This window comes from Ambystoma mexicanum, chromosome 6q, assembly GCF_040938575.1.
Source record: "Ambystoma mexicanum isolate Mex_15411 chromosome 6q, UKY_AmexF1_1, whole genome shotgun sequence".
Classification (NCBI taxonomy): domain Eukaryota; kingdom Metazoa; phylum Chordata; class Amphibia; order Caudata; family Ambystomatidae; genus Ambystoma; species Ambystoma mexicanum.
This window is the reverse complement of record NC_090937.1, coordinates 395517995-395539281: the sequence shown is the minus strand read 5'-3', so window position 1 is coordinate 395539281 and position 21287 is coordinate 395517995. Positions and strand designations below refer to the sequence as shown.

Sequence of the window (21287 nt, the reverse complement as noted above, 5' to 3'; positions counted from 1 at the left end):
CGTCCAATTCTCAATAGTCACTGGGACCCTTGGGCGCGAAGCCAGTTCCCTCTCTTCTTCCTTAGACCCCTCCTTTGCTCTCACTTCCCTATGGAGCAGTTTAAAAACATCTACAAATTCCCCCGCCTGAATCTTCTCCCTGGTCGCTGCCATCAAGTGCGCCTCCAAGGGTTTTGTGATACCTATGTACGGCAGTTTTTTCTCCTTTCCTTTCACTTCAACCTCCTTTCCTTTTGCAACTTGCACCTCGAGCACCAATGGCTCCACCACCTTGTCCGTTTGAACCTCCACTGAGCAAATGCCCTTCCCATATCCCAAGAATCCAATGGCATGTACACCAACTTCTTTCCGTACCCCTTACAGCCCAGACCCTTCATTTCCCGTCCCCATTCTCGTGTCCCCTCTCTGCCATGCAGATGACCATTCCCTTTCCCGCTCACTTCTTTCCACACAGCCCGTCTGCGGTCTGGCGTCCACACCGATGCTCCTCATCTCTTTTCTTAGAGGGCTCCTACTGCGGGGACAAAACATGTCAGCATACTCACCCAGCCAATTGTTCCCCCGACCTCTCGCCATCCGACCGCCCTGCACCTGTCTTTCCCACTCCCCCCTCAAACTTCTTTTCTCCTCCCCCCTTACCCTCCCAGCCCTGTAACCTTCTTCCTCCCACTGCTCCACATAATCCACCAATCCAACTTCATCACCCCTTAAATACCATTGTGGATGCAAGCTCATGCTCGAGTTGAGTCGATCTTCTTCCTGCGAGCCCGTGGCGTCCGCCCCGCCACTCCTTTGATGTCTTCTCGGCAGGGCCGCAGAAACCCCTGCTTGGTCTTCTCTCGGGCGAGGCGTGCAGTCCTCCACCCTGTAATCCTCCTCGCTAGGGGACGTGCTGTACCCTCTCGGCTCTCTATGCGCTGACCGAGGAGGGGCCGTTCTAAAACCCTCTCCCTCTACCTGAACAGCTGGGGCTGCGCAGCGCCCTCCGCCCTCACCTCCTACCCGGGGGGGAGGGGTATTCTGCGCCCCTCTTCATCCTCCTCAATTGATGGGGACCTCTCTCTCCTTCTCCCACCTGCACTCTTCCGCAGGTATTTACCCCCTTTTCCCCTCTGCCCTGTCGCCCCCTTCTGCGCTCCATCACCCCCCCTGCGTGGCTCCCTTGACCCACCCCTTTTTTCGCACTCCTAACATCCCCTAGCTCCCCTTGGCCATCATTAACTCCATCCCTCTCTGGCTCCCCACCCGAAATCATTGCTCCCCTGGCTGCTCTCCTGTCTATCTCCCTCCTCATCTTCCTGCCCGTGGATTCCCAAACCTCCCCTCTCCCTGCCGCGGGGGTGCAAGCTACCACTGCCGCGAAAGCCCCATCTGCCGCAGCTCTACGATGCCGCCTGCCCCCACCTAACTCCCCCTCACCCGTGACCTCCCCCACCACCCCTTCCAATTGGTCCTTAGATGCCCTGCTAATAATTTCCAGGGCCTCCCTCAGAGCCCTAGCATCCACCCTACTCTTCCTACTGGCTCCCTGACCCACCATCGTGCACCAATAATCTGGTTGTGCACTACCATATGCCCCTTGAAGCTAAACTAGCTAAACTAAGCCCCTGAGCCAACACCTACCCGTGGACCACTACCCCTAGCCTTGGAAACCCAACAAAAATAAAAATGGGCTGTAAAACAATTAGCACCACACCGTGGGTAATAATAAGCAGCGCTCAAACACCAGAGGGTTTGCAGCGCAATATAAATGCTAAATTATTATTATAAACCTAACCACAATTTTTATTTTTTTAATCCCCCCACCTGAAGAAATACCCCTGCCCTAAAAAAGCACCCTCCCCTAACTCCTCACCTACCACAAGCGAGAAAAGAAAAACACAAAAACAGAAGCCCACTTTAAAAAAAGGGGGGCTGAAAAGGAGCTTAATACACTGCCCCCTAGCGGCTCGCGGGCCGCACCGCACTAGAACAGAAATTAAAGCGGTCCCTTTAAGGGAACTGCAGTGCCCCTTCAACCTGCGAATGCTACCGCGCTCAGAAGCGCGTAGCAAACTGTCAAGCTGGATTAATTACAGCAGTATGTGGGGGGGCTGGCAGACCCCAGGCAGCTACGCCAGAGCTGCCAGATGGCCACGGGGCACGGGCCAGAAGATTCCTGCAGCCGATAACACAAGCTGCCACTGATAAAAACCTCACTTCCTTCACACCGGATTAATGGGGGGCCCCTACCCACTTGACAAAACCCAGAGCTGAAATGAGAACTCAGCTCTGCAGGCAACACTAATAAAGATGCGAAGCAGACAAACTCAGGTAAACAGAGCGGGGTGTCTTATCTACGGCACCCCTCACTATATATAATTAAAATATAATATTCTTTTTATAACTGATAATGCCTAACCTCCCCCTATAACTAACCAACAAACCTGCCTCACCTGAACTAACCTCGACACACTAGGCCCAGCTACTTCAGGGAAGGTTCGGGAGCAGGCGACCAGGACTGAACAATCTCAAAGTCCAACCGTCGCCTGCCTCCCGAACCTTCCCTGACAGTTTAAATACCCCTTAGGGCGCTCTACCCCCCCACGGCCACTCGCTGGCCGTGTGCAGCGCCAAAATACACCCCGGGGGGAAACGCTTTGCGTTCCCCCCAGGTCCCCCCTTCTCAAATCATGCCCAAGAGTGGGAGAAAAAGAGTCTCACTCTTAGCAGGAAAAAAAATTAAACCCCAAAAATCCAGCAAAGCTGCTGGGGGACTCACTAGGTTTGGAAAATTAGCCTTTACAGAGAATTCCCCCTAACATGCATGCACATGAGCACTTTTCTCTTCTGATTTGGCACTGATTAACCATTGTTTTTATATTAGCATTGGTAATTTGAATTTAATTAATTGGTCAAAAGGTGTAGTTCTTGCTGTTATTAACTGTGATTGTGTTTCCATTTGTCTATGTAGATGTTGGCTTTTATGGTCAATTCTTTTTATCAAAATAAAGCGGAAATGAAATGAAAAACCAGAATTCCTGCCACTGAAGGTCCCATTGAAGGTTACAAGACATAACATGTGGAAGCAAGGAGCCCTCATGGCTTCCTTAGCACCACCTTGTGCATAGATCCTCCAACCACTGGCTCTCCAGATGTTTTTGACTACAACTCCAAATAGCCACAGGCAGAATAGTAAGTGGTGAGGGATCATGGGAGCTGTATTTAGAAACATATGGGGAGCTGCAGGTTGAAGACCCTTGACCTAGTGCCAGTAGGGACAGAGGCACTGCAGTTCCATGCAGACTAAAGGCTATCCGTTGCATGGAGCAAACTTCACTGCACCGCAGTGAGTGCCTCTACCTTGGCTGCATTGTAAATAATAGAAGTTACTATTTCCCCATTCAATGGTGCTCATTTTATCCTTGCATGAGGATGAAAGACAGGAGCGTACATACACAAACGAGTTACACAAAGATCTGGAGATCTACATTCATGTATAACTGACCCTCTGCGGTTATACCACATAATTAACAAGGGTAAATATTTCACTTCTGCCGCACATATGAAATCTACATGCAAAGTAACTGTTTAATGCGAAAAGTTTACAAATGGTGCCAATGAAGACGAACCACTGCCCACTTTTCACTACTTCATTCACTCTAAAATAATTTCCTGTAAAATGTAAATCCAGGTGCTGTCTGGATGTGTAATTTAGCTTTTCTGTACCCATCGCAAATGCTGGACTGCAAATCAGGAATGGGAGATCATTTCAAATTTGACCATATGACGAATTGAGATCTCTGTAAACTGTCCCATATGTCTCATTAAGATTTGAACACAGAATAGTAAAGCCTTTGTGATGAATCCATATGAATGTCAAACAGTGACTACAAAGACATGCCTCTTTTTGTCATGCCTAATATGTACAACATTTGCACACAAGATTAATCCGAGCTGAACATTTTCGGAGGGGCACCACTGTTTATGGTAATTGCTGCAGCCATTCATTAGACTGCTGGCTGCTAGATGGACATTAATGGTATCAAGGACAGCGAGGACACTCTCTGGCGGCTGCTTGACCATTTTGATGTCTCTTGCAGGGGCAGCAGCAGGGCATACACATCCCAGAAACTGGACAAACTCTCTTGGTTTCCTTAATTGTGGAGCCTGTGTGGTGGCAAGGTAGCCCTGCCCCAGGGCCATTATGCTACTGAACCTGTTGCCTGCGTAATGGAAGTGTGTACTACTGCCTTCCTCAGGTCTGTACTTGTGCAGTGTATCTTTGAGGGATGGCTGCATTACCTTTGCTCGTGCTGAACCCGGCCAGTGTGCCACAGTGCTGCCAGTTAACGCGGTATTGTTCCTGCTTTGTGTGAGACTAAAACCTACACAGCAACTTCCTGCAATAAAGTGGTCGTCTGTGAGTGACTATGTGTTTTGAAAAACAATATTTGCATCCATTTTCTTCGAGTTGTGCGTATCTTTCCTGTGGCTATTTTTCATGCATTACATTTGCGGAAAGTGAAGAGATTATAAGTAGGAGCTTTGAGGATTCATCAGCCCACATAGCCAAGACCGAGCCATTCAGGATATTTTTAAAATATCAAGATAGGTCACAGACCCACAGAAGTGGGGTTTGGATTGCAACCCCATTCAGTCCTTGATTTCTCGGCCAAGACCTTAAACAACAGTAGTTTGCTATTCCAGATACTTGGTGTAGTCCTGTGGAGGGGTGCTGCCATTAACTCAACATTTCAAAATACCTGCACTTTGTTGAGAAGTGCTGTGCTTCTCAGTAAATGAAAACTAAACCTGTGTAGGACTACTGGTGCTATCCTTACTGCAAAGTGCTGGTATCTTCTCACACTCCCCACCACTGTGCAGACCTTCCAGGATTTTGCGGCATGAAATGGCAAATTTTGCAGCATGAAATGGCAAATTTTGCGGCACAAAAAACGTTATTTATTGCAGCATTTTTGCGGGACATTTTGTATTAACTGGAGGGTGTAAGATTGCCACATTGCAGGAAATAGGCAGAGTGCAAGGCTAGAAGGGAGCCAGGGTATCATTATTATGTATCTTTTTAATTAATTTAATAGGAAGAGTCCCAGATGTCTCTGGCTTGGCAGAACAGTGTTTGCTTTGGCTACATTTCTGGTTTAATGTTCATGCCTATTTAATAGTATTAACTAAATTGATCATTATCAATTGTAATGCTGAAAATATTCCCCTTCTATGTTCTCCAATCCCCCAAACACCCACACACCTCTCTCACCAACACACATCTCACCAACTCTCCATCACAACTTAAATTCCTTAACCTCTCACTCTGTCATACAAATACTCACGTGCTATGTAATGTCACAATTTGCACTGCCCAGCCCCTGCCACACTCCAAATCATATTCCCAACTCACACCTTACACTCTACAATTCCTCCCTCAATATAAAGTCCTTCATTCTTTTGTGCTGCTTTTGTATCTTGCATCTTTTCTCCCATTCTATCGCATTCTTCCCTCATCCTTTTTTCCAATCTGCAGCTCACTGCCTCTTTCTGGCCAACCGCTTCCTCTCTGCTTTCTGGCTCACTGACCACACGCTGCCTCTACTTTCTGTACCTCTGCTCGCTCTTAGATTTCTGGCCCACCGCATCACTGCTTCCTCTGCTCTCTTGTGCTGCGCTTCCTCCTCTGACCCACTGCTCTCCCTTTGCTTTCTTGCCTATCACTTCACATCTCACCCATCACTCTCCCTCTTTCATAGTGTAACCATTTTTTTTTTTTTTAAATGTAGATTTTGACCCAGTTCCTCAAATAATGGGGCATTTAAAAAAAGAACGGAGGATATGCTATTTTTAGACAACCCATTTTTGGAAATGAGCAGGTCACCTTGACCCAAAAAATGCATTTTTATCCTGTTTGAGGAACAGAAATGCAAGCGACTCAGCGGCGGTTCATACCTTAAAAGAAATGCATGACAGGGTCAGGAAAGACCCTGTCGTGCAGTGGCAGCACCACATCCTGTGTGCGTAGGGTTGCCTACAATTTCTGCACATTTAAAAGTGCATCTTGCTTCGAAATGAGGGATGCGCTTTTAAATTGACAGAAACGCCACTTTATTTGATCAAGGAGGTGAAAAAGGCCATCTGAATGGGCGCGCATATAAAATGTGCCCATTAATGTCCCTTGTGGATTGGGCTGCACTTTTTTGGGGCGCAAGTGATTTCATTTCTTGTGTAAAAAAAAAAATAAAAGTTGAGAACCTGGCATCCTGAGGATTCTTTTTTTCAAAACAGTAATTTTTGCAGATTACTTTAAAAAAAAAAGTTAACTTTTTGTTTTAAGATGCTGTTTTTGCACAAAACGGCAATTCTTGCGGCATTTTTCACAAAACGGCCGTTTTTGCTGCATTTTGCGGGATCGCAAAATTGCTATAAGCTGGAGGGTCTGAATGTGTATACAACTGTCCAGCAAAGTAGGGGCTGTGAACATCTGCAGGAAAATCTGCAAACATCTATGGAAATATTTGTCCAATTTATGCAAGAAAGAAAAAGGTTAAACCTACAGAGGGAAGGGGGTGCTACTGAGCATCCTACAAGATGGCTGCCTGACGTTAAATCTCTGTGCTGACCACCCCCTTCATAACGAATATACCCCAGAGAACAACAGGTCTGTAGCCTACTGATAGACACCGGTGATAGCGAAGGGGAGTTGCACAGGTGGTGTGAACCTGGATCTCCCTGGACCCGGCAGTGCTGAGATACCACAGGAGTGGTGCAGAACCAGAGGTCACCTGCTGGAAGTCGCGCGGCAAAGGACTGCCTGATCCTGGAAAAGCTGACCGCTGGACTCCGCCATGCTGGAGGCAGCCAGATCCGAGGTACTTGGCAAAGGGTGGCCCCCGGAGTGCCTGCAGTGAACAGTAGGCGTAAATACTGTGGCGAGTCTGCTCAGACCATGTACTAGCCTACATCTTTTTAAACACAGGCTGAGAACATTTTTATTTGACTTAACCACTGGACTGCTCTAACCTGCTTATCTCCGATTACTTTTTCTGAATTATGTTTTTGGTTGTATTGTCTTTGTTGGCGCCCCGATGCCTATGGGCTTTGTCTTGCATGCACTATAAATAAAATAAATAAATAAACTGAGTCCACTTGAAGACACCTCTCCAGGGACCTGCAGAGGAGGCGCTAGGCCCCATACACGCGTCCTGATCGGATCGAGGCCGGGAGATGGCCCAGGCACCTGAGCCCTGGAGCGGGTGGAGGCGGAATAGAAAGTGCAAGGTGAGTTCTACCCGATCGGATCGGTGCCCAGTGGATCAGGACCAATTGCTGCGATACAGCACTTGGGGAGAACATGACATCCCCCTCCCACCATAAGAGTTTATCTACCAGAGCCCATATGGAAGACATTATGTGGGAGTGACATAGGCTTGGGGCTCAGTATAGGCCACCCCCATCCACACCTCCCACCACAGGTGCACTAAAAGGTAGTAGTGCACAGCAGTGCGCCGGGCAGTGGAAGGCATCCAAGACACATTTGAGAAGTCTCGGACCCTGGGCCACGAGCTGAACATGACTAAGGGAAGCAGTGGGTCCAAGAAACAGAGCAACATGGAGGCTTATTACCGGCAGGCATCTAATCCCTGGGCGGAACCTATTGCAGTTTCTGGCGAGAAATCTGCGATGCTCCAGATCTGTGCTAAATATTGATCAGCTTGCAATCAGGGTTCTCATCTATTAACTCCAATCTAGATGATATAACGACTAGCGTTGGGTCCCTCAAAGCCAAAATGGAGCAAGAGACACCAGAATAACTGAAACTGAGGCCAGAATTAGCATGACAGAAGATGACATTCAGGACCTGAAAGCACAAATGGCGAAGACTAATAAAGCCCTTAAAATGTCACTTCAAATACGAGATTACCTATAATCACGCCGAGGCGCAACAACATCCACATAATAGGCCTCCCTGAGACTATTGGTCAAGGCATGATGGAGGAACTGATAGAGCGCCTGCTACGGCAAATACTGGGTGACCTGACATTCTCTGATGACTATGTGGTGGAGCGAGCGCACAGCAAACCTGTCACAAGGCCGAGACTGGGTGCTCCGCCAAGACCCATCATAGTTTGACTACTGAACTACAGAGACGGGGACTGCGGCTGGCTAGAGAGAAGGGTTTGCTACAGTACGAGTCGAGCAAAGTGCATATTTACCCTGACTTTTCGATGGCGCTGCAGGCAGAGCGGAGATCGTTTGCCGGGGTGAAGAAGCTACTGAGGGAAAGACCTGCCCAATATGCTATGCTCTTTCCGGCAAGACTGCAAATGCAATACAGAGATAATTCTTTCTTCTTCACAATACCAAATGAGGCAGTGAACTTTATTGAGGCGAATATACCTAGCCCTCGTGCAGAGAGGGGCGCACCAGCAAGAGAATATACAGGCACGATGGAAGGGGAAATCGGCTATGAGATCGGCTATGAGAGTGACCATCTACCTCTATGTGTGAAATTCAAGCCCTTAGGCAACACAAAAAAGGAGATAGCCTATGATAGGTCCGGGAACATATACGTGAATAATGCCTAAAACAACATTCAATGGAACGCAGCTAGTTTAGGAAAGGGTAAAGTGATGGCTGACCACATACTCCCTGACTTTGTCAGTCTCTGTCAAGCAGAAGAGACGGATGGCAAAAAGCTGCGTGAAGCCTTTGGAGTAATGCTAAAACAGATTGCAAATGTAGTAGTATCTACACGTGAATATAGGTCTGTTCAGGAACGTACCAATATAGTACAATGCCCATGATCCAAAGATCAATCAGACCAAGAAAGAGCTACGCACAATGATTGCTAACCTATTAGATTCTCATACATAGAGCCAAGACGTGGCAGCAGTAAATAATAACATCAAAGAGGCAAAAACCATCTATAAATGATGGCTTCGTAATCATCAACGTTGGCTTGCTATTGCTAATTTGGCAATAACAAATATGGGTAGAACATATAATAAAAACCTTGGGAGTTAGTGATGAGCATGAAACAGAAATGGAAATTCCTGATACAGCATCGATCTGTAAATTCACTAGAATAGAAATAAAAATAATAATTGAAAAACTTAATAGATCAAGGACATGTAGTCCCGATGGGATAAATAACGGCCTTTTGCAAATGTCAGCTGAGTAATGCGCAGATGCATTGTTGCTTTTATTGAACAAAATCGGGAAATCAGGCACACTCCCAGCAACATGGACTGAGAGCCATATTCTGCCAGTATATAAAAAAGGCCAACAAAGTGATCCCCGGAATTACAGACTATTGGCCATGTTGGACATACCAGCAAAAGTTTTGGCATGATTACTCCTAGCAGATCTAAACTCTTGGATAGATGAGCCTAAGACCCGAAGTAAGTACCAAACAGGATTCAGAGCCAAATTCAGAACATCTCATAACATCCTAGTACTAGTCTCTGCAGAAATAAAAAGAAGAAATAACTTGTGGCGCAAACTTAAAGCATGGAACATCCCGCTGGGACTGCTAAGGATGCTCATGCTACTACATAGCGAAACAAAGGTCAAAATCAGGTTAAATTCCACTGGCAAATTGTCAGTATCTATACCCACTGGGACAGGGGTAAAACAAGGATGTACAGTGGCCGCAATTTTATTTCATTTATATCTGGCAGATCTCTTCATGTCATTTAATCCATCCAATCTGACCCCTGTAAAAGTGGGTATAGAGCGCATAAGCTGGCTGGGCTACGCATATGATCTGCTGTTATTGTACTACATACCTAAGGGGCTACAAAGCTTACTTGATGACCTAATAGTCTTTGCTAAACAGAATGGCCTGCGAGTGGACGCAGAAAAAAGTAAAGTGATGATATTCAGTGGAAAAAGTAAAAAGAAGGTGAATATGAGCTTGTTTCTTGAAGGGAAAAAATTAGTACGGGTAAATTCATACACATACCTTGGTCTCTTAGTTGATGAGTCCCTAAATTGGAAGCTTTACTGGGCAAAATCTAAATTGAAATGTTGGAGAACGGTTGGCGCTGTGAGCGCCTTCATAGGAAGAAATGGCGGTTTTTCAGTGAAGACTGTACTTCTCTTGTATACAATGAAAATAATTTCAGTATTAGCATACGGAATTGAAATGTTGGGGCACAGTTTCCATACAAAGTTAAATACAGTTCGAAGCCAAAATGCTCCAAAAACTGTTCCGCATGTCGCATTCTGCATCTGTTGAGTTCTTTTATCTTGAGTATGAGTTGATGTTTATCTAATCTAGTTTAACAATATGTGTTCGGTTGACCTAATGACCTTGAATAACAAGCCGATAATGGTTGACTATGCCAAGGCCTTTCTGACCTTAGATAATTATGAACAGATTAGCACATGGGGAACAATATTCACTACATATAATATATGGAAGGGGGAATGTGATATTGTTAAATCCGCAATCAATGTAAAAAGGCTAAAATACTGGATGAAAAAGAAAATCAGAATATTTGATTGTGAGAATAACACAGCACAATTAGCGTGTAATTCTCATAGTGGTCCTTTTATCCAGTACATTGACTCACAAACTAATCCACCATCCTGTATTGTGGCCTTTCCTGATTCTTGGATGATGCGACAGTACCTACTCCTAAAATTCAATAAAAGTTAAGTCCTACAGACTGAAGGAGCGCAAAATGGACTGCCACAAAATGACCGTGTGTGTCGGTTATGTGGCGCAAACACTATTGAATCGTTAGAACATATTTTGATAAGATGTGAAAGTAAGGATTATATTAGAGAACAGACGATGAAAGTTTACAATAATTGTTTCAGCTCTCAGGACCCAACTGTGTTATGGTAAATGTTCATGAATGGAAATAACCAAAATTTTATCTACAATATGATCAAATTCTATATGAAATGGATAGCGATACTTGCACTTTACGAATAACGTAGAAATACAGTTTTAACCACCTATATTTTAGAAAGAAACTATGTATCTGATATGTGGATATATTTGACGAAATTGTTTTAAATATTTTAGTAAATACAATGTTATGGATGTGTTACATAGCTATGTAATTTAGTAATTTATATGTGTTTTATGTATGTAATGTACATTTTAAAAATTGTTTTTTATGTTGTATATACAAAGCAAAAATGCTGAAAGTATACTAATAAATTCAATTTGATATCGGCTAATGGCCTATTCTAAGCTCGCGAGAATATTCATGTACATTGGTAACACTGGAATCTGTCACACCCAGAGAATGCAGTACGCTACTGTTCTCTAAGAACTCTTTTGATTGTTTTGATTGGGCATATTCAAACTATTGGTTACAAAGAAATCCTTGTAACAAGCGAGTGACCGAGGTAACTCAGCAGGGCTATTGTCATCTGCAGCAGTTATTCCCCCCATGCTAGATTGCTGGGCTTTGTTAAGGGGGTTGATGAGTGTGTCAGTTGGGATGACATTGCCCTGATTGGTGGGGGGTGGTAAGGGAGGGGGAAGAAGGTCAGTGGCGATAAATGTTATCAAAAGTTACGCTTGGCAAAAAGTGCACATTGGGATGGTACACTCCGACTCTTCACACAGAGTGACATAGACAGCTTGGGGCTTTACTATATGTATGCCTTCATACTTCTTGTGAATGGCTGTTGTAAACATATTAAATTGGAATATTAGGAAATCAGGAACCCATCAAAATCACTTAAGATGATCTTCTATGTGAACAGACACAGAGCTAACATACTTTTCCTCCAGGAGACACACACCACCGGTCGGCTAAATGAACATTTTGCTAAAACATGAGGCGACAACTGATAATTCACTGACTATTCGACCCAATCTAGAGGTGTTTCCATTTTAATACACCAATTGCTGAAAATCATATAAACTGGCACATAGACCCAGACGGGAAGTATTTGCTAATACACTGCAAGATACAGGGCATAGAAGTTGTAGTAAACACGTACGGTCCCGATGTAGACGACCTCGCATTTTATAACATGATTCACGACTTGATTGAGACACACCCATCACTACTGATAATCTGGGGGGGATATGAACACCACACTTGACCTGCATGTGGACCGTACAGGGACTGCACCTACACCACTAACCAAAGCAGCAAGCAGTATAATGAAAGGCATGGCGCGACTGGAGCTATGTGCGTGGCGGACGTTACACCCCACGTCACGGAAATACACATACTACTCTACAGTTCATGACATGGCCTCCAGAATCGATCTGGTACTCATGAGACGGCAGCCCATGAGACACATATGGCACATCGAGATCCTCCCGCGCACATATTTGGACCACTCTCCCATTAGGCTGTAGATGACACTGGAGATTTAAGTCAGCAGTGCTGCTGGACATTGTGTTTAAAGCTAACATTGGGGACCACATACAAACTTATTTTACTCAAAACGACAATTGGTGACACCAGTGGGGACAGTCTGGCAAGCCGATAAGGACTATATAAGGGGCATAGCTATGTCCACAGAAATGGACGTCCTAAAGCCTATTAAGAGAGACAGAGTAACATGCGAGACAAAACTAAGGGCACTGGAAAATTAATATGCATCAACCATGACCAAGACCCTGTTAGCAGCCGTGAAAACAACATTGGATCAATTTAGAGAGCATGCAGACCGTACAGACAGGGAGATCAAATACTTTGATAGAGCCATGGCAGCTAGGAAGTATGGAGAAGGGGAGCACCCAGACAGAGGACTCTGACGCATCAAACGAATGGAAAGGGGGCCAGGATACATGCAATTCATATGTGGCGAGGAGGGAAATAGGCGCCACACTGATAAAACGATCGATGCCCCATTCCGAAATATTTATAGTGAGCGGTATAGGGTACATAACAGTAAAGTTGAAGGGGCAACATATGCATTATCAGATGAAACCCCCATGTCCAAGCTGTCTCGTACTGCAAGAGACCAGATCAATATCCCATTAATGCTGGAGGAAATCCTTAAAGCAATAGAGGTGCTACCAAGGAACAAAGCCTATGGCCCAGATGGCCTTAGCACATAATTCTACAAAGCTATTGGCACTATCCTCGCCCTGTACTTGCTGAGAGTATGGGAAGAGTCTCGGTAGAATGCAACCTGCCTGCTGCGCTTTGCGAATCAACCATAATGGTGCTCCTTAAACCTGGAAAGCCTGCGGAAGAATGCGGTTCATACAGAACGCTATTACTTATAAAGTTGGTTAATAAAATATGTGCAAAAGTTATAGCCAATCGGCTACTCTACTTGATTTCATATATAGTCAGTCCACCACTATCAAGCTGGGTTTATTCCAGGTAGATCAACGGCACTGAATATAGATCAATTATTTAACATTATTTCTTGGATGTTCCAGGAAGTAGCTGTGGTGGTGGGCTCACTTGATGCTCAAAATCATTGTGACATGGTCTCATGGGAATTCCTTTTTCTAAAGCTGTCAAGAAGCAGTTTTGGTACCCAATTCATAGAAGTTGTAAAAGTTTTATATAGAAATCCCACAGCCCAGGTGCTGGTAAAAGGGATAGTGTCTGAACCCTTTACATTGGGGAGGAGGACACGCCAGGGATGTCCGCTATCCCGCTTACTGTTTGCAATAGCTATCGAACCTTTGGACGACCTGATCAGAATGCGACACGCACGCCAAGGAATTCGCATAGCTGGCTCCCTGGACCTTATTTCTTTTTACGCAGGCGACATGTTCCTTTACATAAGAAACTCACAAGAAATCCTGAATCCGGTTATGGACGATATTATGCACTTTGCAAATTCTCTGGATTCATGGTTAACTATGCTAAATTCCCTTAAGAGAAAGACAGCTGCACCTCAGTGTGCACACCAACTAAAATGAGCACAGGGCCGTATTAAATATTTGGGGGTTATGGTCCCCGGACACAAGGAACTAGTGCATGTGCAAAGTTACGGTACATACACGGGATACCTTGAGTCTAAACTGAACAAATAAAAACACATACCGCTGTCGGCGGGCAGAATGTCTGTGATCAAGATGATGATCCTGCCTAAATTGCTAAACTTGTTTGTTAAAATTCCCATATGGTAGGTTAGGACATTCATCTCTGTGCTACACAGGATACTGTTCCAGTACTTGTGGCATTTCGTAACAGTGCGGCAAAATGGGAAGAAAGTGTGCAATCATATCATAGAGAGGGATTCATGGGCAGGGAACCACCCCATGTTAAGCGGGAGCAGGCAGTGGCTGGAAAGGCAGAGCTGAAAACGCTGCTAGTAGGAGAGGACTACACTGATGACTGCCAGTTTGAACCTATGAGAATACTGCTACTGGCATGGCGCAAAATATTTTTGAAAACAGGTGCAAGGACCCACTACTACAAAAACCTGCCACTGCGCAGGACCCCGGGTATTCTGCCATCTTGGCATAAGAATATACTGTTTTTTTTATTTTTTTATATTTACACATGACTTGGTTTTAATTAAACCTTAGATGCAAACATGTACAAAACATGAAACAGATAAAAATCATCGTCATCCTCAAAGGCCCATTCTACATTCCAAAGAAAAGAAAAAAAAAAAGAGAAAAGGGAAAAAGAGAAGAAGGAGAAAAGTAAGTCTAGGGCTGGTTTCATTCCACAGCCAGGCTTGTAGTGACCTCCATAGCAGTGAAGATTCTTCTAACCAGCTGTAGTACGGCTAAGGACAGAGAAAGCTGTCCACCCCATCTTATGGAAGCCCACCAATCCTTCTGCGATTTCGTTGATGATTCCTCTATAAATCTTCCCAGGAGATTATTTCTTATAGAGTTTAGGGGCCCACATACTAGTACTAGATGCTGCAGAGTCTCCTTACTTCTATTACATATTCGGCAGTTTAAATTTTTTCCTTCATGGGCCTTTGTTCTCCTTGCTATAACCTCCCGTGTTGGGTAGAGATTCAAACGGAGTCTCAGGAAGTTTTGTCGCTCCAATTTTTAGGGGAATCTGGCAAGGTAGGACATGACATGTCCTCTTTTATAGTGTTCCTCAGGATCGTCAGCAAACGATTTGTAGGAGTTCACTTTCTGCTCAGTCTGGATCCAATCCAAGTCCAATAATTTATATTTCACCCTCGTTGGGTTTTCGGTGAGTGTCTTTTCAGTAATAGCAATGTTTGTCAATATGGAAGAGCAGGCCTCATACCAGGAATTTAAAATTGCTACCTGCTGCCCTTCCATAGCCTCCCTAATAATCGAGAAGCCGCTCGCTGCTGGTGGTTGGAGACATTTCCTCATTAAAGATAAGGATTTCCATTCCATATGGGAGTATAAAGAAGTCAGGCCCAATTCCCTTCAAACCCGTTCAATAGGTAATGAGTTAGGCAACATCATAACCCTCTTCCAAAAGAGACTTTCCAATCGGTTCCAGATTTTGGGATCCATAAATAAATTGGCTTCAGCAGCATAGGTTATTATTGGCGCCACTTTCAATTTATAGAAATCCAAAGTAGGTACCATGGAAAATTTGCAGTATCGTCTTTTGATGAGTAAAGCTTGCGATGCCAGATCTTTGGCATTGCTTCTCAAATGGGCTATTCCTGGAGCGTCATTCACGCTGTTATTTAGAGACGACCCCAGATACACCATAGAACCAACTACTGGTATCTGTTCTCCATTTAGTGTCCAGGTCCATTTCTTCCACTTCCTCGCCCTTCCACTGTCTCCCAGAAGCAGTATTTTGGATTTTTTTGCATTTATCTTTAGGGCATTTTTGTTGATGTGGTGAGACAAATCCATTAGTTGTCTCTGCAGCCCAATTTCCGTCTAATCAAGGAGCAGCAGATCATCTGCGAATAGTAAGCGTCCCACAGAGTGGCCGGCTATTTTCGGTGGAAAAGATCTGGTTTTTATAAATGCTTCTGCCATATCAGATATAAAAAGACAGAAGACCGCTGGTGCCAGGCGACAACCCTGTTTTAACCTGTTTTCTGAGGGAATTTCATCAGACAATAAACCCTTTCTGTCCAGTCTGATTTTTAAGGTGGTATCCCCTATGTAGTGCTTCCATAGGTTCTCTTAGGGCTTTAGGGCAACCCCATTTCTTCAATTTGTCCCACAGAATTCTGCAGTCGACTGAGTCGAAAGCCTGCTCCAGGTCAATCGAGGCGATGTAGATTGCCCTTATCTTCTTCTGGTGGACCAGGCACTTAAATATATTTATAATGAAAATATTTAAATTAGTGCCTATCCCTTTACGGAAGCCGGACTGCCACTGATCCTGATGGTTGAATTTGGCACTCCATTCATTAAGGTGTCTCAAAATGATTGCTGCGAAAATCTTGCCCACCACATCTAAAAGGGTGATAGGCCTATAATTACAGGGGTTTAACCTATCACCCTTCTTAAAGATGGGGACAATTATGGGACAGGTCCAGGATTGTGGTATTTTCTTCTCCCTTACCACAGTTGTAAATAATTTTAACATGAACGCAGCCCATCTGTCCGGATCTTTCTTTAGGATCTCGTTGGTCAGGCCATCCGGGCCTGCCGCCCTTGATGAACTTCCCGTTCTGTGATATACTGTCACATTGGAATAGATTAGAGTACATTACAATTGGGGAAATGTATACAGAAGGTCAATATTTGAGCAAGCAGAACTAGAAGAGTGAACATAAAGGCAACTTCACTGAATTTTGCAATATTATAGATTGACGACAGCAATCTTGAAGAAATGGCACACCTACCCCCTGGAGCCGGCAGAGAAGGCATGTGTGGCATATATTGCAAATTCAATGAGTGCAGTAGAATAGTGGCAACTTTATATAAGATGATTCTTGAACAAGTGCCTGATAGGTCAATTAAAATAAGGGATAAATGGGCTACCGATCCAGGGATGGAAATGTCCGATGACGAATGGCACAAGATGGGAAACCTCCCGTGTCAGGTCTCGTTGAACACTAGGTTCAAACGTATACAATTTAAAATATTGAGCAGGTTACATTACACTCCAGCGAAGCTCAAATGGTTCTACCCATGGTAAGGAAGGCCTCTGTCCTCACTGTAAGAATGAAGACACAGGTTACTTACACATGTCATGGGAGTGTCCCAGACTCACTATCTTTTGGACACGGGTATGTGATAGACTTTGCGACATAGTGAAGTACCTGACCGTGTCATGTAAAGGGATGCTTGTTTTGTGTGTAGGGCAGGGTCAGACATGTTTTCTGAATCTGGGATGCCTACTGACAAAGAGATGTCTATTGAAAAAATGGATAGGGTATGTTGCACTGACAGTGGCGGAATGGCTGAGGGAGTTAGTGTGGGCCAATAACTGCGAAGAACGGTTTATTGCAATGCTATCAGGGATGTCCAGGCGCAAAGACATCTGGGTACACTTCAGAAGGCAGTTATTAAGGAGAGAGAATAACTGATTCTTGAGCCTAGAGCAGGGGCCTGAAACCACTGGTTCTCCTGATGTTTTGGACTTCGACTCCCATGAGCCCTCACCATTGACCATGCTAAGTATAGCCAATGGGAGTTGTAGTCCTAAACATCTGGAGAGACACAGGTTGCAGTCCCCTGGCCTAGAGGTTGAGTGAGGATACGCAGACACTTATGCCAAAGCGAAACGTTGAGAATGTTGTAATTGGACTGGAGTGGCAAAGGGGATGACATGGATGTGCAATGTGACTGGGATAATACTGTGTAAAATAGAACAGTTGGAATGTGTTGTACGAGCCAAGCAAATTAAAAATGAAAAAGAAGCCTACAGAGGGAACTTGAACAATAGTTTAAAGTGCCCATTACTTTTGGCCTAATTTGGAGTTCGCTGGTACGGTGAAATGTGACAGTAATGGGCTTGCCACCCCTTCTATCACACCGCCACATTTACAGCTTTAAATTGAAACTCAGTAACACTGCCTGGTATTCTGTGGAAGTAGTTTCACCCACACGAAACCATACAGCGTGTGGTAATTGTCACATGTGGTAATAGTAATCCATATGCAGTGTCGCAGGACTCCAAAGCAGGAAATAACTGAATGGCGCACATGATTGAATAAAGCACACCCGTCGCCTTACTGCATGTTTGTTTACCTATAACGGTATTTGAAGTACTGCCAAACCCTGAATAAGGCCTTAGATCTTAATTTAATGGGGAAAACATTACTGACTTTAGCGTTGCTAACATCCCACAATGCTTAGCCAATGCATACTGTGTCGCTGCTCGCCTGTGTTTACAGAGAGCAGTGCTAATGCTCCTTTTCTGCCAGCCTTAAAGAAGTAATTCCACATGCACAGAGGGGAAACCTGTAGGCATTTCCAAAAGGTCCCATATCTGCAGGCGATTCCAGAAATCTTAACAGAAAGTCGACAATCTGTGCTCGTTATGAAAGCTGTGTTTTTGGCTGAAAAATCTACCCCCCCCACCACACACCCCCGCCCCCTGATTTATTTATTTATTTAAATTTTTGTTACGCACCAACTCGCTTGCAGGCCTCAGGGCACTGAAAAAACAGCCAAGACAGTAAACAGGTGAGAGATACAGCAGACTAAGGGCCTGATTCATGGAAGTGTTTTATAATGGCGCAATCCCATAGGAAAACGTTCCATGAATCAGGGCCTCAAGAGTCTAGATGAGTCTAGATGAGGGGTGCATTGAAGAGGAAGTGTCTCTTCTAAAGAGGTAGTTGACACGCCATGCCCACGCCCATTCATGCCTCACCTGACACTCACTACCGACGGGGACCAATAACCTCTTCACACACATCCCTGCGAGAACATGCACTCAACACATTATAATCCTCAACACAGAAGATTTTCACTATTAAGCAAAACCCAGCATTTGCCTTTGAGTATATATGTTACGGCTGTTCTTCGAATTACCAGAAGAGCCGACACATTCAGGCCCAGCCTCTACTTTTTAGCCCCTACAGTGCGCCTCCTTCTGCTATGACCTTACATGTTTCTTGTTGTATGTGTTACATGTTTCTTGTTGTACTTGTCCTGTGAGCACTTAGAGGCCGATGGGTGTAAAGCGCAATACAAAAAGTGAATAGATAGATAGATAGATAGATAGATAGATAGATAGATAGATAGATAGACAGACAGACAGACAGACATACATGATGGTGATAAAGCGCCAGTGTGTATCATGGAAGGTGAAATGGGAAGTGAATTTGCATTCGTCCAGCACTATATTACATATATCGCCTTTCTCCATTTCAGGAACGTTCAACATTTCTTTGAAGCAGGAAGATGGGAGTGCGCCCAACTCTAAAGGTATCGTCCAAGTGATATTACCAAAGGAGCAACAGGAAAGGTTGATCTGCAGGGAGAAGTGGACAGCACAGGAGGCAAACGTTGCATGCAGGCAGCTTGGATTCAGCGTGTAAGTCTCTACCCCAGCCTCCATGACTGATGCTTTTGAGTATGTAATGCTTGCCTTCGTCATCATCAACCTCGTTCTGTATGAAGAAGGGAAACAACAGCTATTAGTAACTTGACGGATGAAAGAAGCGCGCAGTTCAAATAGCATTGGCACATCCAACAGGTCTGGCACTTGCGCCTGCATGGAAAGGGAGATTGCTGGCACTTGCTTGCAGCCTTAGCAGAGACTGCAGGTATGGTATGGAAGTACTGCTAGCAAAATGTAAATAAAGGCACTCTGTAGCGGACTAGTTGCCGCTCCCTTTATTTGCTATATTTTAGTGCTTGAGGGTCTTCAGTAAGAACGTTGCATGCAACATCAAGTCTGCTGCGTTCCTTCGTTCTCAATGCGCAGGCTCCACAACTCTTTCACAAAGTCCTCCCCCACACGCTTGCGCTACATGGTATGGAGTGTTCCCTCGTTATACCCCTGCCTTTGCAAATCTACAATTTAGCTCATTAGGTAACCCTTGTGCCTTTCTAGAACTCTTCTTTCCCTGTTTGGTCTCCAAGTGCTCAGACTATTTGTGTCTTTTCTTCGTTCCCAGTGTCTCATGTGCTGATGCTAAGTGTTCCAATACTCTCAGATATATTTCTTTTCTTTTTTTTTAACCCTTATTTTTGCTTGACAGGCAGTCAGAACACTGAAGAATGCATCAGTGAAGTAAGACATCAGGGGTCATTACGAGTATGCCGGGCTGGTAATACAGTGCCGGTAACAACGTTACGGCACCTTTCTGGACCTGCATACTCTAAGTCTGCCGGCAGGTTGAGGCCCCTACCGGCAGATAATTCACTGAAGCATTGGCACAGGTAACGATGCTGGTGCTTCAGTGGTTCCCATCTCATGGAGCGGGAATGGGAACATACCATTACTCCGCCGCCCGTAATATCCAGGTAATACTGGGATATTGGGTGGCAGATATGGTAAGCCTAGATTGCTGGTGAGCTGCCAGTACAACCGGCAACTTGCCAGCAATCGCGTAATGACCCCCATACAGTTGATACCAGCGTAAAACTATACTCTAGTTTACACATCCAGTAGAGGAATGCTTCCAAAACAGGTCTGCTAAGACAAAACATAGTAAGGTGTGCAGCCATTGTACGGACATTGAAATCATAAGTAGTTTTACAGAGTTTGCATACAGGCTAAATACATGCAGAATTCTAACCAGATGTCTTTCGGACTAGATGTGCTAGCCTTCATTCCAGCGGAGAGCTCCTCAAAGTCCTCAGCCCATGTCAGTTCTTTCAGCCACTCTCCACCCTGTGGGGGCCCAGCATCCTTCCTCTTCATCAATATACTACGCTTCACTATCAGGAAACCCATGATTAGAAAGGATCCGAGCCGTCTCTCCACACCCCGAATAACACACTCACAGGGGTGCTTAGTAGCGGTGCGGTTCACAACCTCATATAATGTGTCAAACACATACTTCCAGAAATCATACAATTTGCCACATTTCCAAAACATATGCAGGTGGCCAGCATCTTCACCCCGAGACACCTAGGGCATCTGCTCTCAGAGCTCAGGTACATTTTAGCAATCTTGTTGGACGTATAGTACAACCTGTTCAACACCTTGAACTGAATCAGCTTAAATCTGGTGTTCAGTGACACAGATTTAGTTAGACAACACATTTGATCCGATTGGTCATCTGAGATGTCCCGCCCCATGTCCAGTGCCCATTTATTATGTACATTTAGGTACACATGTACACCAGTGCCACCCCTTTGTTTATGTTTATGATCATTTTGTACAGTGAGGACAGCAGCCTGCGACAGCCATACTAGTTAGAGCTGTAATTAAGGAGTTAATTCTCTGGGGGCTCTAGTGGATACCCTTCCCGCCATTGGTGAGCCCTGCCATTAACCAATAGCATTACAGGATCTCCAATGTTGC

The 21287-nt window shown here is 44.8% G+C and overlaps 1 protein-coding gene across 2 annotated transcripts in view; it reads left to right on the top strand.

Annotated features, from left to right (window-relative positions):
• CFI (complement factor I) overlaps positions 1-21287 on the top strand; it is a 325763-nt gene that overhangs the window by 119498 nt on the left and 184978 nt on the right. For both annotated transcript variants that reach the window (XM_069630882.1, XM_069630881.1), the window contains one exon: positions 19184-19346. In XM_069630882.1, coding sequence (XP_069486983.1) covers positions 19184-19346 — 163 coding nt within the window. The remainder of the gene's footprint in view (positions 1-19183; positions 19347-21287) is intronic.